Source organism: Carex rostrata, chromosome 17 (genome assembly GCF_964058835.1).
Source record: "Carex rostrata chromosome 17, lpCarRost1.2, whole genome shotgun sequence".
Classification (NCBI taxonomy): domain Eukaryota; kingdom Viridiplantae; phylum Streptophyta; class Magnoliopsida; order Poales; family Cyperaceae; genus Carex; species Carex rostrata.
Window position 1 is genome coordinate 4,237,535 of NC_135934.1, and position 20,630 is coordinate 4,258,164.

The following is a 20,630-nucleotide window of genomic DNA, read 5'->3' on the forward strand; positions in this document are numbered from 1 at the left end:
TGCCACATTGTCAGTCTTTTGGTTTTTGTTTAAACAAAAAATTTGAATAGTTTATGTATACTATATCAATTAAAAAAAAGTTAATTGAGTTTTAATTTAATTGGAATTGAATTGGCACCGAAGTATTTGATATTAAATATGGTCTAATCACTTATAATATTATCAAAACGTTGATTCGAACTGATCAAATTGATCTCTATATTATATTGTATTGTGCTTGGAGACCAACTTTTACATTTTTTTGAAATTTTTTTTATTATTTATTTAGAATTTTGAAAATTGTTATTTTTTATAGTCCAAAATTTCCCAAAAAAAAAAACGATTTTAAAAAATTCTAAAAAAAATAAAAAGTTTCCAAAAAAATATAAAATTTTGTCTTCAGTCATATTTGTATTATGAAGATTATGTTAAATTGTTTGAATCAACGTTTTAGACTTCAAAAATAAAAATATGAGCGTGAAATAAAATATGTTATTTACTTCATAAATTACAATAGGCCAACTTATATTATCCCGATTTTTTTTTTAAATATCATAATAAAAAAAGAACTAAATTTCGAGAGAATTCGAAAAATATCCGATCACAGATCCAATAGGCGGAATCAATTATCCGGAACCGCACAACCAGTCTGCAGCCCCTAACTGGGATCAGTTTCATTTTTTTTTTCTTAACCGGTCAAACTTGTGCATCAGCTGTTGCAAAAATACTTGTGTCACATTGATGATCCACCCCCCTGTTTGTTTTTCAGTGTAAAGACAAAAATATGAAAGTAAGATTTAACTGTATTGCAGGGTCCGGATCCCCTAAAGTAACCCAATTTCTTAGTTTAGATCCGGACCGTCTGATTCAAATTTGGGCCAATCCGGCCCAAAATAGAGCGCACGGGTCCCTTTTAATATGACAGTCTGATTCGAATCTGACGGTTTGGATCTAAACTCAAACATTGAGTTACTTTAGGAGATCCGAACTCTGTATTGCAGAGCATTAGCATATAAGTCCAGGGTTTCAATTATTTATATTGGTAAGAGAGTTCAAATTTCTGACATGGCACACATCTCAACCAATACATACCCAAACAAAAGTGGATGACATCCCAATTCGTCATACCACAAGAGACCTAATCGTCTATCCTCTGGGGGCAAGAAATTTCTGTCCCTAAAGTCACTGCAAAGTGAGTCCCTAGTAAACAGTAACCAGTTAATTTTAACTCTTTAACAGTAACTGGGTCCACACCGCAGTGACTCTGGAGACATAAATTTTCTGCACCCCAGGAGACAGGAGATCTGAACTCCATACCACAAACATATGATGAAATATATTGCGATGCGAATATCTAATTATTGGCTCTCCATTGTAAAAAGAATAAGTATATATTACTAATTTCTACACATTGCTGGATTTTTAGTAGAAAAATTATATTTGAAAATGACGAATAAGTTCAATAATTAGTTCAAGAACACATACATATTATGTCATCATGCAACGTTTATTTTCAACGGAATTTCAAATATTCAAGACTTCACCAAATTTTACTCAGTTCTATTAACTTATTTTTATATAGAGAGAAGAGATAAAATACATTCACTTTTAGTGACTTCGCTTTGTCTATATTTTTAGAATTTTATAATTCGAAATCTTAAATTTAAATATCAAAATAGATAAAATATATTATGTTTCTACCATTGTATAAAAAGCTGAGGCTGTGCTTCAGAACGAGGGAGAAACCCCTCATTATAGAGAAGTGAGGAGAGAGATCGGAGGTGAGGCACACCTCCTCACAATTATTTTACATCCTGATTTGAGAGTGACGATTGTCATCAAAAGCCAACACAACACTGAGGTTTTCAAGTAGAATATGGTATATATTCATGATGGAAAAAAATTATTTTTGTCACGCCATATCACGTGCCTGAGTCGCGTCATGGCAAATATTTTATGTTAATTACATTGTACAAAACATTAAAACTTGTATATATTTTCATGGTTTGATCACAAATTAAAGTAGCATTGAGCAAATATTGAAAGAATCATAGCCTCCAATTGTGGGTTTAGGTTTTCTAATCATGTTTGTTTGTTTAAAGGAGAAATCAAACTGTTTTGCACTTTGCTACTCAACCCCATGTGCTTTGAGCTTTTATCATACCAAAGTTATATATTGCATTTTAAGCCAAACAGAACACCCCAAAATGCACAAGCATTTGCACCTTAGTGGATGCGTTTGGTGTCGCCATTAATTTGATTGTTACAATATTGTTAGAATATATAATATATATATAAAAAAGATAACTCAAAATTCATCAGCAAATTTATATAGGTAACATGTTTGGACACATGAAAGAACCATGGCCTCAAAATGGGGCTTTTATGTCCCCCATCATGTTTGTTTAAAAGAGAAATAAAATTGTTTTGGTAGTCAACTCCATGTGCTTTGAGCTGAGTGCATGTGTTGGTGTCACAATTTATTTGATGGTTATAGTGTTAGAATAATAAAAATGAAAACTCAAAATTTATTTGATAATTACAGCTAGGCCTGCAAACGAACCGAACCAAACCGAACTTGCCCAGGTTCGAATTTGAATTCGAAATTAATTCGAATCGAACTAGGTTCGAAATTGAAATGATTTCAAACCTAAAAACCCAGTTCGAATTCGGTTCGGTTTAATTCGAACTGGTTCGATTCGAATTCGAAATAGTTCGAAATTGAGACAGATTTTCAGTCATTTTCAGTTAAGATAACCAATTTTCAACAATTTGATTACACAGTACAATAACAGAGATATGAAATAACACAGAGATTACACAGTAGTTAGTGAATTAATTTTTATTACCCAACCATCCAAGCAAGCATCAAATTGAAATTGCAACCAGAAACTGAGAATGTACTAGTAAACTAGTAAACTGGTACCGTCAACCAAGCAAGCATCAATTTTTTTTTTATATAAAAAGCACTTGTGCTCGTTTCATTTCAGAAATCAGAAAAACTTATCAGTAGCACAAATTAAGATCAATAGATTTTTCTGGCTCAAAATTACAAAAAACCTAACGTAACCAGCAGCTTCGCAACAGAGAGGTGTAACCGCAGTTAGTGAATAACAGAGGAGAAGAGAGAAGCGCCAGTCAGAGGAGAGAGCTTCGCGAGAGGAGAGAGAAAAGAAAGTCGGCTAGGTTAGGTCGCCTGTGAGAGTGCGAGCGAGAGGGAGAAATAACAGATAACAAGCGTAAATTAAATGGACGGTTCAGATTAATATCGGAGATTCGAACCTTAAGAGATTCGCGAACCTATCGAATCGAATCATCCCCTGTTCGAATTCGAATTGAATTAATTTCGAATCGAACCGGTTTGAATTAATTTCGAACCGAATTACTTTCGAATCGAATTTTTTTCGAACTTTTTTCGAATCGAACTCGAATCGAATCACGAATCTCGAATTTTTTGTGCACCCCTAATTACAGCCGAAAAAGATCTCTCTGTATATTTTTTAACAACTGTTAGACATATATTCTAATTACCAACTATTGATGAGCTATCAACGGTCAATTAAATTCAATCCATTTTGTTGGGCTGGCACCATTTTTGGGCTTCAGTGGTATTAATTGGGCCTACAAAGCCTGCTTCAGATACTAATCATTTTCACTAAATATTATTTCGAAAATAGCGTACAATTGAATAGTTGATTTGCTTTTTTTAGACATTTTGTATGAACCGAATTAATGATTTGATTCTTTAAAAAATATATGCAGTGTCAAATTTTAATTATAAAAAATCTATAATGTAAGAAACCAAATCAATAATTTTATTTCTTTACATTATAGATTTTATGTGGTGATTTAATCAGTTGAAGTGCATTCAGATTAATAAAAAAATTAGAATATATAAAGACACATGTATCTTAATGTGAGAAGTCATGAGTTTGAAATTTAAATGGAGAAATTTTTTTTGTTACAAAGATTGAAATAAAAAATCTTTGATGGCTTGAACCCCGTTACTCGATTTTAAAAAAAAGCAAAAAAAAAAAAAAAGCTGTAGATGCTTTACAAGAAGTTATGTTGCGTAAAATATGTTTATACTTTTCAAATTGAACAAATAAATATTTTACATAAATAATAAAATTAGGCCGCTGAAGAAAAATAAGGTGTGCTTTATGTTTTTTTATTTTTATTTAAAGATTATTTTTCTTGTTAAAATAATTAATTTAAACAAAAAAATATTTTTTTCGTGAAAATAAATATATTTAATTAAATTTATTTCGAGTGAAATTGATAGGATGCAATAAAAAAAAGGAATTTAATGACAGGTAATCAAGACATCTGCAGTGAAATAAGAATTCAGTAACTCTAATTTTGAGTTTAGATCAGGACCGTCGGATCTGCTTTGGCACGAATATTGAAGGAGTCCCGTGCATTCCATCATGGATCGGATTGACATTTCTTGCAAAATTCTGCGACAAACCCGACCAGTGACGAGTGACGACACACAAACACAACAGTCTCTTATCTCGCGGGAAGGAAGAGGCGAACAGTAGGGGCAAAATTGATCGCTCAAGCAAGCGCTCTACATTTCCTCTCCGCTTGACAAATCATTCAATCAGATGATCGCTTCTAGTTGTAGAGCTCTTTTCTTAAGGTAACATTGTTTTCAAAGCAAATTTCTGCTGTAATGGCTTGTGAGGTTCTGACATTTGAATCCCAAAAGTAGGATTGATCGTCTTCCTAGAGTTTCGTATGCTCTGCGAACTTTTCAGGTTTTAGCTTTGTTTCTTAATATTATATTGATTTTATTTGAGGCTAGTTGTTTAATTGCTCAATTGAGGTTTTCAAGGGTTTTGCAGCACATGCTTCCTTTAATCGCTCAATTGAGGTTGATTTTCAAATTTAGGGTTTTAGATTTGGTCATAGTATCACAATAACAAGGCAATTTGGTGCATGGGTTTATTGGGGTTTAGCTTAATACCTTCTATTGTAAGTAATTTAAAGCTGCATGATTGTTTTGAAAGATTATAGCAGCAGGTGAGCAGGTTTATACTTTATAGTGAGTGATAGTTTATTATTCATTCCCTTGTCAAATCCTTTTGATTTGGAGATTGAGTGTTGTATATTGTAGGGGACAAACAGTCGAGCAAATTTGAGGTCTGTTACAACAATGAATGTGGCTAAAAGTGATTCTAATCAGACAAGCCCAAAGAGAAGGCATAGAACCTTTAAGCAAGTATGGAAGCCCATTTCTACTGAAGCAGTTTCCAGTGAAGGTTTGTTACGTACTTATGTTAGATAACCATACCAGTTATGTAAGAAGGGTGTTTATTTATTTATTTTTGTAAGAGGGGGTATATACCAGTCAAGCTCTTACATTGCCAGCAGCTGAGCGGTGTCGAAAAAAAGAGAAGGTAGTAAGAGGGGTGTTTATTTATTTATTTTTTGTGTGTGTGGGTGGGGGGAGGGAGGGGGGGAGTTTCTACTTATCAGACCCAATATGTGACCTGGCTTGGAAAAAAGAATTAGACACTTTTGGGTTGTATATAAATAGCTCCCATCAGTAATAAAAAAAAATTAATGAAAAAAAGACTAAATCATATCTCATTTTGATCAAAGCATTTGCTTTTGGACTAGTATACTAAAACATGCATCTATCTTATGAATCCTCCACTGTTTGGTTTTGGCTTGCTTTTTTATTTTGTAAAAATGATGGTTTACTACTAGTAGGGGTTAACTCTAAAGTTTGGAGTAAGTCAATGTGATGGCAACTGTGGGTACAATCTGTGACTATAGGAATATGTTGGGTTCAATTTAAAAAATGAATGAGTTTATTTTCGATTAAAACAATGATTTCTCGTGAATGACGCCTTGATTATCATAGCATAAAACTAGTTTAGGGAACTAAAACTTTCATAAAGAAAAGAAAGTGCAGGAGAACAAGGGAAGAAAAAGAAAATTGGAAACAAAATTGAAAATAACAATGATGAAATTGAGATCAGCCTTACAAATTCATTGATCAATCTGGTACTTTTGAAAATTATATGAGATTTAACTTTGTTTATAATATGTCAAATTAATTCCAGTCCTGAATTCAATCATACAGAAAAGCTTGAGGTAGATGATTCTGTTTGTCTACAGTCAAGTAGTAGTACTGCAGAAAGTAGCAAAAAAGATTTAATTACAGAGGCAAATGTGAAAGATGAAAAGTGCTCAATTACTATGGAGGTATGTATATTGAAACAAATTGATTGATTTTTAAATGTCTTTTTTGCTTTATTCAAAATTTTGAAAGTGCTCAATTACTATGGAGGTATGTATATTGAAACAAAACGATTTTTTGCTTTATTTAAACTTTTATTTTTCTTTTTCCAGGTTGATACTCCCTTAGTACGTTTTGTAAAAGGAAAGGGGTACGATACATTTTATTCCCTATTCTTGTTGTTAGTGCTTTTTCTTACCAACTTTGTTCTTCTAGTCTTATATCTAGTTTTCTATTCTAGTGGATCTGTTCAGAAGCAAATTGAAGAAGAGCTACAAGTCAAACTCATATTTCCTTCGTCTAAAGTGGAGACTTCTCTTGGTATATAAGTTAATTATTTATATTATTTTGGCAATCCATACCAAATAATTTACTAACGGCAGTGGAAGTATGTGCTACCTGGTCACATATTATAAAATGTTATTAGTGTGCTAAGTTTCATGGATAGTGTTTCTTTTGGTTTACCTTAGCAGTTATTGAAGGAAGCAAAGTTGAGAACTTGACTAAAGCATCTGAAAGGATCAAACAAGTGCTCGAGGAGGTAAATTTGCCTTTCATTGTAAATTGTCTTATGTTTTAGAGAATTTATCACCTTTACGTAATTATCATATGTTTTTGGTACTCAGTTTTTATTTAATTTTTTATCTTTTGTTGTTGAATTGCCAAGTCGAGGTTCCCAACATGTCCAGAGTACCATCATTTTATTATTGAGTCAGCTCAATGCACTAAATACAGCTTGTAAATGTAAAGGTGATCCAGATGTGCACACATGCTCAAATAGAAGTAATGTATTAAAAGTGAGCTAATTAACTTTTTTTATTTTTACTAGGCAGTACAAAGTCGAATGCTTGACTACTCGCACTTTATCTCTCTTCCATTGGCTTTACATTCTGATCTTGTCCAAAAGCTAGTCATGTTTCAAAGCACAATTCTGGGAGAAATTGCAGAGGGTGATTCAGGTGAAACAGATGATTCTGGGGACAAATCGGAGAGCCAAAGCGTTTCTGTCCAGCTGGAGGTCGAAGAGAAAAAGGACCAAGTGAGGGTTGAGATTGCTGAGAGAGCGGTCGGTTCAGGCTCCAAGTCAAGAATTTTATCAGGTAAAGGATCTTTAATTTTAGCTATATTACAGTATATTTTATGTTTGGTATCAACTGGTATAAGTCCTGCCCTGATGGTACCTTCTTGTTTTAGCAGTAGGCACTTGTGTCTTTTATTCAAGGATAACATAGGTTTATTTTGCTAGTGTTGATTAATTAATTTGGACTGTCTTTAAATAAATTGCAGGTTTGGGCATAGATAAATCAATATTTATTAAACCAAAAACATTTCACTTAACCGTTCTCATGCTAAAGTTATGGAATAAAGACCGTGTTGCCACCGCTTCTGATATCCTACAGGTAAATGCTATTGAATCTAATTTATTGTATTTTATATTTGAATCTCTCTGGGCTTAAAAGGAATTTCCATCTATTGAAAACAGAGGATATCTTCAAAAGTAATGGATGCACTTGAAAATAGACCTATATCTATACAGCTCAAAGGTCTGGTGAGTTTCCCTTTTTGCAATCCTAATTTTAATAAGAACATAGCATTTTCCAGTGGCTAATTACCATTTGATCCATTTAATGTAGCTATCTTGTACCGAGATCTTGCCAGACAAGTTTTAAGTATTTATTCCGTTTCAGTTTTTGCATAGTTTTTGTACATTTAGATTTATTTTATTTTATTTTATTGTACCTTTTACATAAAGTTTCAGAGTTACTTTAATACTGCAGACTTGCATGAAAGGTTCACCGGCTAAGGCTCGGGTGTTATATGCCCCTGTTTTTGAGGTTGGCGAAGAGGGTCGCTTAGTTCGAGCCTGTCGTATCCTATTTCATGCTCTTTAAATTTTTTTTATCTTATAAAAATATCGTTTTCTTACTTCTATTGGGGGTGGGGGGTGCGGGGACTGCTTTTCTCTTTGCTTTGATGGCATCATTGCATAGTTGGTACTTTATTTCTTTAATTTGGTTACAATGCTGCACTCATTGGTGAGTTTATTTAATTGTAAATGGTTTTCTCTTAACTTGATGAATTTTAAATAGAGGTGATCAGAGATGCATTTGTTGAGTCAGGTCTTATAGTTGACAAGGATGCACAGCAAACTCTTAAAGTAAGACTTCTATACAAAGCACTAACTATTCAAAATTGAATCTTATAAATACTTTAGTTTTCTTAAAAATACTTGTTGTCCTTCAAAGTTTCTGATTTTTCTTCTTCTATTGAAGCTTCATGCCACTCTGATGAATGTTAGGCACAGAAAGAGGTACAATAACCTTTTCATATTATTTTTCCTTACTGTACCTGTATTATAACAGGTCCATATTATTAGAAAATCTGATCCGAGCTGCTTGAAACCTGACCAGATTTACAATAAATTATAGAGCTGTAAAACTGATACAACAATAACCAAAACCACACTGAATGTATAGGTCAAGTCCTTCTGACCTGAAAATCTGACATTTTTTTACCCATTATATATTACGGGAATGATTTTACTTGCTCGTGGAAATTTTGCGTCATGCTCATCAACTAGTGTGGAAAAAACGTCACGGCACACGAATGGTCATGGCACGCGACTCGCGTGCCATGTCCAAATGTAACCGGTCATGTTTAACTATTTTTCATAATTTAAGTTAGTTTATTCATGTTTCACCATTTGATTAAGACCTAACGGTCCTAATTATACGTGACTCGTGTGATTACGTGTCGTGCCGTGACCAAAATGTCAAGGAGTGGTCACGGCACGCGACACACAAGTCACAGCATGGAATAGTAACACGTGCCGTGCTGTAACCGTGCTGTTCCGTGACGGAGCCGGCTCCGCCGTGCCATTTTTCCCACACTATCACCAACCAACCATGCTGTTCCACAAACAGGTGAACCGTATACAAAAAATATGTACAATGTCCACACTTATGGACGAAGGTGCAGGGGTGACATGTCGCGATAGCATTAGTTAGCAAGCCGAAGGCAAAATTCCCCTGAACAATAAGCAGGGACCAAATATTAATTACATCTTGAAATCAATTTTATTCTCAGACCTGTTGGACCGAAATTGAACCAAATCCAGAATGACCCATTGAATCCAAAAGGACATTGACACTAAAATAACCAGACCAAAATTACACAAGCACTCAAATTCCTATTACAGGAATTGCAAGCTGTTGAAGCCAGTATTAACCAAGCCATTGTATTTGTCATCTTAGAGTATCAATATAAACACCATAAAGCCATATGCAGTCAATTCCAAAATTAGACCTCCCTTGAGCTATTAATTACTCGTGTTATGTTTTACAGTAAAAGGAAAAGGTGGAATGATTCCTTTGATGCACGGCGCATATTTGATGAATACGGGTCAGAGGAGTGGGGAGAATACCCGATCAGTGAGATTCATCTATCCCAGAGGTTCAAATTTGATGAGAGTGGGTATTACCATTGTTGTTCTTCCATTACGTTGCCAGCCAAGGTGCCTACCATATAGTGGTGTAACAAATAATATGATATATAAACTATTATCAACTTATCTCTATAGCAAGTGCTTGTGTTTAGTGACAGTTATTCTCTTAAAAATTAAAATGCAGCTTTTAATGTTGGCAACTTTTGTATATTATCATTTAATTTGCAAGTTTTTCTTCTCGGCCAATGATATTTGTAGCACAAAAATGTTACAAGTGATATTTAAACCAGGCACAACACATGAAATTAAGAGACAATGAAAAGGAATAACAAGTTTCTTTAAGAAAATAAAAACGAAAGTCTAATCATAGCTTGCATTTGCATAGTACACGCTGAAATTAATACAAATTCAAGATACTTGTCATGTCTTGAAGCAATGCCTCTTTGAAATTGCGGTCACCGAAGAGATTCTTGCAAAATTTTATCTCAACTCGCTTAAGTTTCTTGCACTGAGAGAACTCGTTTAGGATTTTATAATGTGAGCTTCTCAAGAATGGGTGAGTTGTCGAGGAACCATGTGACAATATCAAACTCGTATGTGGAATTAAGTAATGGAATGGATTTATCATTTGTCTAATTTAGTAAATGGTTTTACCTTTCGGGTCACTAATTCTACCTCATGTACTTAATTTGGTCGAGAGATTATAAAGTTTGTAATGCGCTACAGACGTGGTCATTCATCTATTGGCAAACCAATAATAATCAAACAATTTATGCTAAGCAATTAAAATCAAACACAAATTTCAACACAAAAATTCCAATATCCAAAATGCAAAACAAAACATTCGATTACATCTTAACCCTAGAAACTAAGAAATCTACTCAAACATGGTTCTGAAACAAATAACACAGATAAAGTAAAGAGAAATCATGATAAAATCCAAAAGATGAAGAAGATCCACAACAAAACTCGCGTCTTTTGCTTCTCAACTTTGTCTCCAAGCAATAGCCACCAATCTAAAACCCTAGGAATGCTTCTCTACTCCCAGAATTAGCTCTCAGGTGTAAGAAATCCCGTCTATATCCATCTCTGGCTGACCTTCCTTCATTAGACCTTGTTTCCAAATTCTGGATCTGTTTCAGAATTTGTTTGGTACGGCCCGGGCAGGATTTTGTACGAGCCGGAAAGTGGTCAAAACAGATCCAGAATTTCCAAAAACGGAGTTACGAGTCAAAATCTATGACTGTTTTAAGTTCAGCTCCTGAAATTTCAGCATCAGGTGTCCTGGTCGTGTCTGTGGTCGGGCAGAGGGTTGTACGGTCCACGTAGAATGCTGTATGACCCGTGTAAAAACTTAATTCCAAATTTTTCCTCGATTTCGCCCGATTCCTGTAAAATAAGAACAAACTTGCAGCAGTACCATATTCTATAGATATTCAATGAATTACAACCGATTTAATGGTTCTAAACACAGGTTTTGGTACAAAATATGGGTCGGAAAGTAGATATGATTACGAGATATCACATTATGAGCTCAACTAGTTTTTAAAACTGATTTGTCTTCTTCATGCATATTGAATAGTATTAACATATTTTGTGCTTGCATCAGGGTTTCTCCTTAGAAACTCTAACAATGTTGTGCTTGTAATGACTTATGAATACCAACTTTATCTAAAATTACATCATATTTTCAAACTTAAGCAATGAATTTTGGATTAAGGTGGTAAATTGACAAAAGAAATGAAAACAAAGAACCAAAAATATTAGAAGTTATCACTTGGAAAGAAGTATAATTTTTTTTTTTATTCAATATGTTTGACAATTGTAATTTGTACTACTTTTCACCCTTCTATTGATTTAATTTACTAAGGTCAATCTTTTAATTAAGATTTTCATTTACAGAGTATCATAAGAGCGTTACAACGCTTAATGGAGGTTTCTGTGGAGACTGAAGAAGAAGAGTTGTCAACTAACTTGACACTTTCATTCAAGTACATGTAACCTAATATAGAAAGCTTAGTTAGCTACATATCAAAAAAATAAAAAAGGTAGAATTCTAGATAGTGGTAATTGGAAAATAGAAAATGTAGAATACTAAATAGTGGTAATATAGCTGTGGTGTGTCTAACGTTAGCTTTTGATAGTGATAATTGGAAAAGGAATAATGTCATCCTAGTAGGAGTGTATTGACCGCTTCACTAATTTACTTTCTTTAAAATATCAATCATACTAATATTTGTAAAGAGGAGAGAGATTCTTCCATGAGGAGAGAGATTTTAGACCGCCTGATGATTGCAAATTCAATAGCACGGCCCAAAATAATTTGGAGGTGGAAGCAACTAGTCACCCACTATTTCAAAAGGGGGTAATTTCATCCTTCGCAAGTTAAAAATAAATATCCATACTTGAAGGCTTGAAGCCTTAGCGTTTGCAAAGTTTGTCGTAATTCAAAATTTTCAACTATTTTTATCAAAAGAAAAGAAAACTAAAAGTTGATGGCAATAAAAGTTTTCAAAAAAATATGAATTAATTGAACAGTCAAAATCTGAAAAGCAAATGAAGTTAATAAATTAATTTTAGTGTATTCATTTTTGAATGTTTTTTGATCGCTTGACTTTATACTAATTTCATATGTAGATGCATCACACGTAAGGTAGGCGGATTTCAACGGTTCGAATTCGTCATTTGAAATTGATTTTATGAGTTTTAGAGTTAAGCTCACCAAAACTTTAGTGAGCTTAAGAGCACCCTAGTTCTACTCTAAGGAGAGTAATTTGCCAATAAATAATTTCCAAAACAATGTTGCTTTGAAAAAAGGAGCACTTAAAAAGGCGATATCTACGTGCAAAATTAGAGGATAAAATAAAAGATTGGTCATATGACATAGACTCATAAATACTAAACAAGGTTGAATTTGCTTATTGAGGATGGAAAAAATCATTCAATAATATTTTACAAGTTATTATAAAGGGTTTGGTTGATGTGCTATTGCTTATAGAATCTATCAAATAGACTTCAAATAACAAATTTAAACTGTTGAAAAATATAAATTTCACTAATACGTTTACATGTAAAAAAATTTAAGTTTTGAATTCATTTAATATAAAGTGAAACGATAAAATATTAATGAAAATTAATGCATTAACATTAACTCATAAATCTTTATATTTTGACCGTTTGATTTTATACTGAATATTAATAGTGTTATGTATTAATTTGTTAATATAAAATTTTAATGTAACGACAAAGTGAATGATTATTAAAAAAAAGGCACTGATTTTGTTTGGTGGGTCGAGAATTTTTTTTTTTTAATTTTGGTAGTGACTATTAAAGAAGTGCATTAATATAAATAGAGAGTAATCATTATATACAAACTTCAGTATCTCAGTACTGAATTCCTCTATAACAGCTAAAAACCACAAAATTAAAAAATAGTGATTTTGTATCTATCTTAAAAAATAGAAAATTTTTTTTTCAAAAAATATAAAATTTTTTTTTCAAAAAATATAAAATTTTTTTTTCAAAAAATATAAAATTTTTTTTTCAAAAAATATAAAATTTAATCTCTAAGAACATTTAATGTGGATATCATGTCGAACGATTCAAATATTTTATTTAGACTTTGAAATCAAAGATAAAAATGTTGAGGTACGATTGCGACATGAAGCAATGGGGCATTTCAGCCTCTCATTTAAAATTTATGAAAAATAAAAAAGTTCAATATTATACTAGAAATAAAAATAAAACTAACTAAACATAATTGAATTGACAGTGAAGATGCAACGATAATTATAAAAATTTCGTACAAACTAATCTGATACGTTAGGAGAAGTTATTTAAATAAACATATTAGCAAAAATATCAGATTAAAACCAAGGCATTAGTGTTATATTGAAAATTTATATGAAACTAAGATTGATACGCCATAACTTCTTCTAAACAAATTGTAATTCTTTTACGAAATATCAAGGCCGAGAAATCCGAAATTTTTATTAATATAAAAAAACAATTCTATCCACTTATTCACTGGAATTCGAAAAGTATCCAAATCAGAATTTTTCTCACCGGTTTCAAGCCAACTTTCTGGCAATAATTTAACAGATTTCTCCCTTCCAAAATCAGTGATAATTTAATTGGTTACCTAGATTTAATGATAAAACTACCGGTTTCTATTCCAAAACCGATCATAAAATCACTGGTTTACATTTTACTTTGGTTCGGTGTTATAAAAGTTAATTAAGAAATATGCAAATTTTTCATCGGTTATAGAAGTCTGCAAAATTATCAGTTTATCACTGATTTCTGAAGGCTTGAAACCGACTAAATTATTACCGGAAAGTTGGCTTGAAATCGGTGAAAAAAATGTCAATTTTGACACTTTTCGAATTTCAGCGAATATATGGCTAGAATTTGAAATTAATTTTTTTTTATATTAATAAAAATTTCGGCCGGGAAATTATCCGGTGAAACAGATAGAATTCCTAGCCACCACCACTGCATGGGGCAGTTGGTTAAGGCATAGTTTCCCTACGGGAGGGACATGGGATCGATTCTGCTTGGGGGCAGAATTGGAGCCTACGGGCTTTACTCAAAAAAAGAAGATAGAATTCCTAAGGGTAAATTTCGCTGTAGGTCACTAAACTTTGTTATTTGTCACGAATTGGTCACTCAAGTTTGATTTGTCCCTTTTGAGTCACTCAACTTTGTTATTTGTTCCAATCAAGTCCCTCTACACTTTTCCATCCAAAATTTTAACGGAATATTCCTATTCCGTCCAAAAAATTAACCGAATATACTCATTCCATCCAAAATATTAACGGAATGAGCATATTCCATCCAAAATACTAACGGAATTAGTATATTCCGTTAAAATTTTGAATGAAAAAAATAGAGGGACTTGATTGGAACAAATAACAAAATTGAGTGACTTAAAAGGGACAAATCAAACTTGAGTGACCAATTCGTAACAAATAACAAAATTTAGTGACCTAGAGCGAAATTTACCCAATTCCTAAAGATGCTCTTCTGAGTTAATGCAGACGATGCGGACACATAGACATGGGTGTCCCGTGTCCGTTTTGAGATTCGCTTCAGACTAAAACTGAAGACTCAGATCTCATTCCACTCAGCCATGAGCCACTAGCCTGGATCTGAACTCTCTCTCCCTTATCCCTTCTTTTTCCGAATTTCTTTGCCTCCGCCTTCGCCGTCCCCTCTTTCTCTCTCTCTTTCGCCAACACTTCTGTCCCTAACACCTTACAAATTAGGAGTAAAGCGCCTTGATAATAATGTTATACGAGATCACATCGGGTATACATCCTAGCTTAGGCATTTTGCGAACTAAGGTGACCAAGAGCTGATTGAAGCGAAGGATTCAAATTAAAAGGGTTCTTCAGCCATTATGTTCGACAAAATGCCTAAGCTGGGTTGTATTTCCGATGTCGAGACTTACAATTGTGCAAGTAAGGTAAAATTGAGAAGGTAAATTAGCTGCTGCTTGACATGATTTCCCTTTCGGCTTTGAACTTATAATTACTCTCTTATAGATGGGTTCTGCAACAAAGGTGAAGGTACATATGCAAAGGAGTTGTTTCTTTGAACTTTGAATTTGCTTCTGTAAATTTTACAATTTTGTAAAATGTGTTTTAATTCTAACTTGTGCTGTACTATTGTGCCTTACTGATTTAGCAATCCGCAAAAGGCAGCTGATATTTCTTTGGTTGTTTCAAATGGAGTTGGTTCAGTGCTCTTGAAAAGAAAGGAAGAGTTATAATTTTTATCAGGTTCAACCCCCTCATTTCATTAATCAAAAGCCGGTTACAAAAGTCTTGTAAAGGTACAAGGAGGAGTCATAGTTGGAATTGTGGGTCATGGATATGTGAAGTATTTGGATGGGTGTTGGTTTACTTGATATCAGATGTATGGTTGTTTTGATAATTTTTAAATGGGTGATCAATTTAGTACATTTTTGGTCAAATGGTATTGATGAGATATCTTGGAATTGTTTTGATGTGCTCGTACATATTATTAATTTTGTTATCTAATATATCTATTGATACTGATCTACTATAATTTGGCATATGTTTTGGCAGAAATTTAAAGCTAAAATGAGTACAAATTGCAAAACTCTAGGGTCCTTGGGCTAAAGGGCTACTAAATTAAGTATCAATCACAGTAAGTTATTATGCGGGCTCTATAGAAAATCCAAATCTTAATTGAGCATAGGTTTTGTACAATTAGAGATATTGTGGGAAGAGTATGACTTCTAATGGTCTATTGCAAATAAAAAAAAAAAGAATTATAAATATACAACTTATGATGATAATCTTATATATTAAATTATTAACACTCACTGGCACTAGAGCTGATATATTCTTACTCAAATTGTTGTTGTACCTGTGCATTTGATTAAGATGTAATATGTGGTAAAGCTGACAAACATATTTGATTGTTTTGCACAGCCAATAACGGCCGACAATGAAGCAGCTAATGAAAGATAGATTTCCTTTCAGATTACCTTGGAAATGCAAGTACTTTCTCTCTCCCTCCCTCCCCCTCTGATTCTCTTCTTGAGGAAAGGAATGTAAGTATTATATTGTTGTCTATATAAAGCAAGTTTGATTAGTTCCTATTGTGAGTATTATCTCCCATACATGTTTTGATTTATTCTAACAGAACTACTCAGCCTCTCACTCTACTGCTTGAACACCAGCTATAGCTTTTTGTAGGTAGTGCTTGGTTTATATTTCTGTTTGGAAATTTGAGAAAAAATTTCACCACCATCTGTGCATGAATTTTTCATTCAACCTATCATTATTCTAATTTTGGCTATATTTGATGCTGCTATTGACTTAGCTTTGATAGATAATCGTTCCAAATATGCTGACACAAGTTTTGCTGGTACAGTTTTAGTTATGAGGGATCATTCTGTCATCAGTTACTTTAAAAGAGTCACATATCAGAATCTTGTCACTTCTGATTTCATTTCTCCAAACAACAGAAAGTCTACCTTTTAGCTTCTAATTAGTCAAATATTGCTATCAAATTAATATCTTGTCACCTCTATAAACAAAATTGTATGCTTCACGTGTCATTTGATAAGAGCAACACCAAATATACATTTCCTTAAATAAATGTCAAGCATTTATTTTGGATTCTCATACCTGATTACTTAATTTAGTTCATGCTAAAATAAGCGTTTAAGGCTGATATATCCTTGTATCAAATCAGACTACCCAGTATTGAGTCATGATACATTTAAGTAAAGAAGAAGTGCTGATGCTCATTTCACAATAGCAGCACTTGGGTTTTTCCCAGCTCAATTGGCTAAAATAAAATTAGTAACATTATAAATTGCAGCAGCCAGAAGTACCAGCATTTGATTCTCATAGATAATTATTTACATTAATCATTATGCAACTGCATTTCCTTCAAATTTTTTTAATCTGATTTCTGTGATAAAATTTCTGGAAACATGGTGTTGTCTAAAAAAAATCTATTTTTTTTATTTTGTTTCAGTTATCTTCTTTATTGCTTCAGTTCTTATAGCTCGGTGGACCTTAACAAAAATGTTGGTTTCTGTTCACACATCTGCTTATATAATTTGAAGTCTACAAGCATTTTTCATTACATTTGAAGTTTTCAATATAATTTGAATGATCAAAATTTTCTACTGACATGACATCACATGGAAAGAAATATTTTCATTGTGTTAATTTAAGTTGTCATCTTGCTGTTCCAGTTTGCCTGGCTTAGTAAACTTTGACAAGAAAATCAGATGTCTGCACGGAATGGTTTACAGAGGTACCCATGCTTGATACCTGCATTTCTCATGTTATTGTATCTGTTTTTGTGCATAATCTGCAATTTATATTTTGCACTTTTCATTCCTAACATGCATTGTAATGAGAGAGCATATTTACCACAAGGGTACTTTTAAAAGCCCATTTCATTTTTTTGAGATAAATTATCTAGGGAAGTGATAAATTCACAATCACATTCATACTGAGGATGGCTTTATAACATTCAAAACTATAATATTAACCATTCTATTTTGTTTGTAAAGTTGTAACATTTTTTTAAAGTTTGAATAGTGATTTTGTAGTTATCAATGGACTCTTTTATAGTAATAATAAATATAAGGCCTTCAATGAAAAGTTCTAAAAGACTCGACGAAAAAATAAAAAAATAATTAATAATAAAGAATACTTGTGCACCATGAAAAGGCGGCCGAACCCCATAAAGAACGCCCATTAACCCTAACCCTAACCCTAACCCTAACCCTAAACCCCAATTATAAGAACCCCTTCTCTCTCAAAACCTTGGTAGCGGCTGCTTCTCTTTCTCTTGTGCGCCGACTTGCACCGAGAACAGAAAAAGGGAAAACAAAGCGGCCGTCTTCTCTTCTCTCTCCCCAATCCAAATTAATTTATTTCTTTCTTTCCTTTGTTTATTAAACAAAGAAAGTATTAAACCCTAAACCATAACCTACCTTCATAGCAGCATAATACCTACATAATAGCTGCTTAATCCTTTTAGTGCTTGTTATTCCGACGGAAGTAGAAGAAAGTTTAAATTCCAGTTTGATCGATGGTGGTGCTTGATTGAATCTGATCCTCCGTTGTTTGATGATTCTGGTTGCTTGTTCAGGTAAAGATTTGAATTGTGTCTGAATTCTACTCGGTTTCATTTAAGGTAACAAAATTGCTTTGTGACATAAATTTTTTATTTTTTATTTTCTATTTCAACTGCTTGGGCAAATATATATATTAATTTTGAAATATGAATGAAAGTTTGAGATACTTAGATTAATTTACCAATTGCATGAAATTCATTCTTGCAATTGAAGGCATCCTGCTTTGTAAATTTGTTGTCATATTGCATTATATTTTTACAAAATTGATGGCACAATATGAAATAGTATTAAACTTTTGGTTGCTGGGTAAGCCACCTATTGGGGATAGAAGTTAATTTAGATAAAATTAATTAATGTGTTGTAGTCACTTTAATCCTAGTTTCAAGTACACATCTGAGATTTTTGGTTTACAGAATCTCATGTAAACATTGGGAAAGACCATCTGTTGGCTGCCAAATTTAATGGACTTGCACATGTCCATTGGTTAAGGACAGTATGGTTGGCTCGGTGCATGGAAAAGGAATTTATATGTGGCTAATTGAACTCAAGTGTATTTATAGAAATGTGTTTTGGAGGTCAGCTAACCTGGCCCTGTGTTGGTCACCAAGTGTTTTTGTACCTTACCAAATTAACTTGCATTGGTCACCTTAAGAGTTGTCAGCATGTGTTTCTATAGTGGAATTACATGGTTGTTTCTTTACCAGAAGCCTCTAAAATTCTCGGTTTTCCAATGTACCTTGTGGGATTTTGAGCCATTACCATATGCTTTAATAAAAGACCAATTAAGGTACATGAATTAACTGCTTCGAAATAAATTAATTATGGTAAAATATCTCAGTCATCTATTTACTATTTGTTTTTTATAAACACCTTTTGAGCGAACTGGATATTTTAATAACCAAAACTGTGCTTTTTGTTGGACTTTGTTTATTTTGTTTTCTATCTTTTCATTGGGGATGTCGGTTTAACATCACGTAGATGGATGCAAAAAATAATGTCATGATTACACTTCGGCGTGCTGAGACACAGAGTGTGACAGAAATATGGATGTTTTGGCAAGTTCGTTTTCTCATAGCAAGAGTAAGTAATGTATAATATTTTTATTACAATGTTTTGGCAAATATGGACACTTTTTAAATTTTTTTTATTTTCATATTTATGATCCTTATGTATGTAGCACTACTATGAATGTGAAGAGTGCAATATTGGTGGCAAGCTGCTATGTTGTGACAGCTGTCCCCGCACATATCACTTGAAGTGTCTAAATCAAGAGGTATATTGCTATCATATTTAATTAATTATTTGTGATCATTTGTTACTTTTATGTACTTTTAGATGTAATTTCTTTTTCACTTATTGGAAATTGAAGTAATTTGAACTTTTAGATGCTTGTGAAGTTTGCACCTCATCAACAGAAGGGCTGGAAGAGCTGGGTTTGGGGGAAAGTGAAGGATCGTTCAATGATGTAATTCAGGTACTTGATTATGTTGTTATCAGTAATTAATTCTTATTAGTATTGTAAAGTTTATTAGAAGAGCTTGGTTGTGCCACTTATTTTTTTATTTTATTTTTATAGGAATATAATCTTGGTTCTGGATCGATCAACCGATTATGAATACGGCTCAGAACGGAGAATTAGGAGACTTAGAGATCTGCCTGGTAGTGTTTCTGGTGATATGCTGCAGACTCAACTACGTACAATACGGCTCAGAACGGAGAATTAGGAGACTTAGAGATCTGCCTGGTAGTGTTTCTGGTGATATGCTGCAGACTCAACTACGTACCATGTATACACAATCACATACACTAAGTTAATTATAGATATACGCTAAGTTAATTGTTTGTACCAACTACGTACTATGTATAAAATTCATTTATATTGCATTTACAATGTGTTTATGTGTTTGTTCATGTTTTTTTTTTATCAATTCTGATCACACCCATGATATCAAGGTAATCAAAATCGACAGATAAATTTTTCCCTCTTGTACTTCTCGGTCACGTGAAATTTATTCAATGTCCTTCCTTTTGTTATATAGTATTTTTTTTTATCCTCACGAACGTGTCTCATTTTTATAGTGATAGGCTGAAGACTGTCAATTTGTTTTGAACTCCTTGATAATATTCCAATGGAGGCTTTGTAGTTTGGACTGGAGATTGCTGTTTATTGATACAGAAAACATAAAAAAAATTAAAAATATTTCCTAAAAATATTCAGCGATACATCAAAGCAAATTTGATAATTGTAAAATATAAACAAAACGAGGAAACTTTATTTGTTGAACTAAATTTTTTTTAACAAATTGCAGAAAGTATAT

The 20,630-nt window shown here is 32.9% G+C and overlaps 1 protein-coding gene and 1 long non-coding RNA gene across 11 annotated transcripts; both read left to right on the forward strand.

Moving 5' to 3' along the window:
* Nucleotides 1-4,477: 4,477 nt before the first annotated feature.
* Nucleotides 4,478-9,898, forward strand: LOC144568232 (uncharacterized). Of its 9 annotated transcripts, none has more exons than XM_078318502.1 (14): nucleotides 4,478-4,624; nucleotides 4,694-4,742; nucleotides 5,102-5,246; nucleotides 6,077-6,198; nucleotides 6,346-6,383; nucleotides 6,474-6,553; nucleotides 6,703-6,773; nucleotides 7,062-7,332; nucleotides 7,520-7,632; nucleotides 7,716-7,781; nucleotides 8,011-8,101; nucleotides 8,323-8,390; nucleotides 8,506-8,543; nucleotides 9,578-9,898. In XM_078318502.1, exons 1-14 carry the CDS (start codon nucleotides 4,590-4,592, stop codon nucleotides 9,759-9,761), a joined length of 1,371 nt encoding a protein of 456 aa, XP_078174628.1. In that variant the 5' UTR covers nucleotides 4,478-4,589; the 3' UTR covers nucleotides 9,762-9,898. The 9 variants fall into 9 exon arrangements, with proteins under 9 accessions (XP_078174628.1, XP_078174629.1, XP_078174630.1 ...); XM_078318503.1 differs by having other exon boundaries at nucleotides 6,706-6,773; XM_078318504.1 differs by having other exon boundaries at nucleotides 4,697-4,742.
* Nucleotides 9,899-14,832: 4,934 nt separating this feature from the next.
* LOC144567917 (uncharacterized) lies at nucleotides 14,833-20,221 on the forward strand. 2 transcript variants are annotated; one of them, XR_013515556.1, is made up of 5 exons: nucleotides 14,833-17,480; nucleotides 18,216-19,392; nucleotides 19,490-19,585; nucleotides 19,698-19,786; nucleotides 19,889-20,221. It is a non-coding gene; the product is annotated as an uncharacterized LOC144567917 (long non-coding RNA). The 2 variants fall into 2 exon arrangements; XR_013515555.1 differs by having other exon boundaries at nucleotides 14,833-19,392.
* The last annotated feature ends 409 nt before the right edge of the window (nucleotides 20,222-20,630 follow it).

Bases quoted from the DNA above. Each gene is read 5' to 3' on its own strand.
- LOC144568232 (XM_078318502.1), top strand. From the start codon at position 4,590: ATGATCGCTTCTAGTTGTAGAGCTCTTTTCTTAAG. The intron at 4,743-5,101 runs GTTTTAGCTTTG...TGTATATTGTAG, and splicing joins ATGCTCTGCGAACTTTTCAG to GGGACAAACAGTCGAGCAAA. The intron at 7,782-8,010 runs GTGAGTTTCCCT...TTAATACTGCAG, and splicing joins CTATACAGCTCAAAGGTCTG to ACTTGCATGAAAGGTTCACC.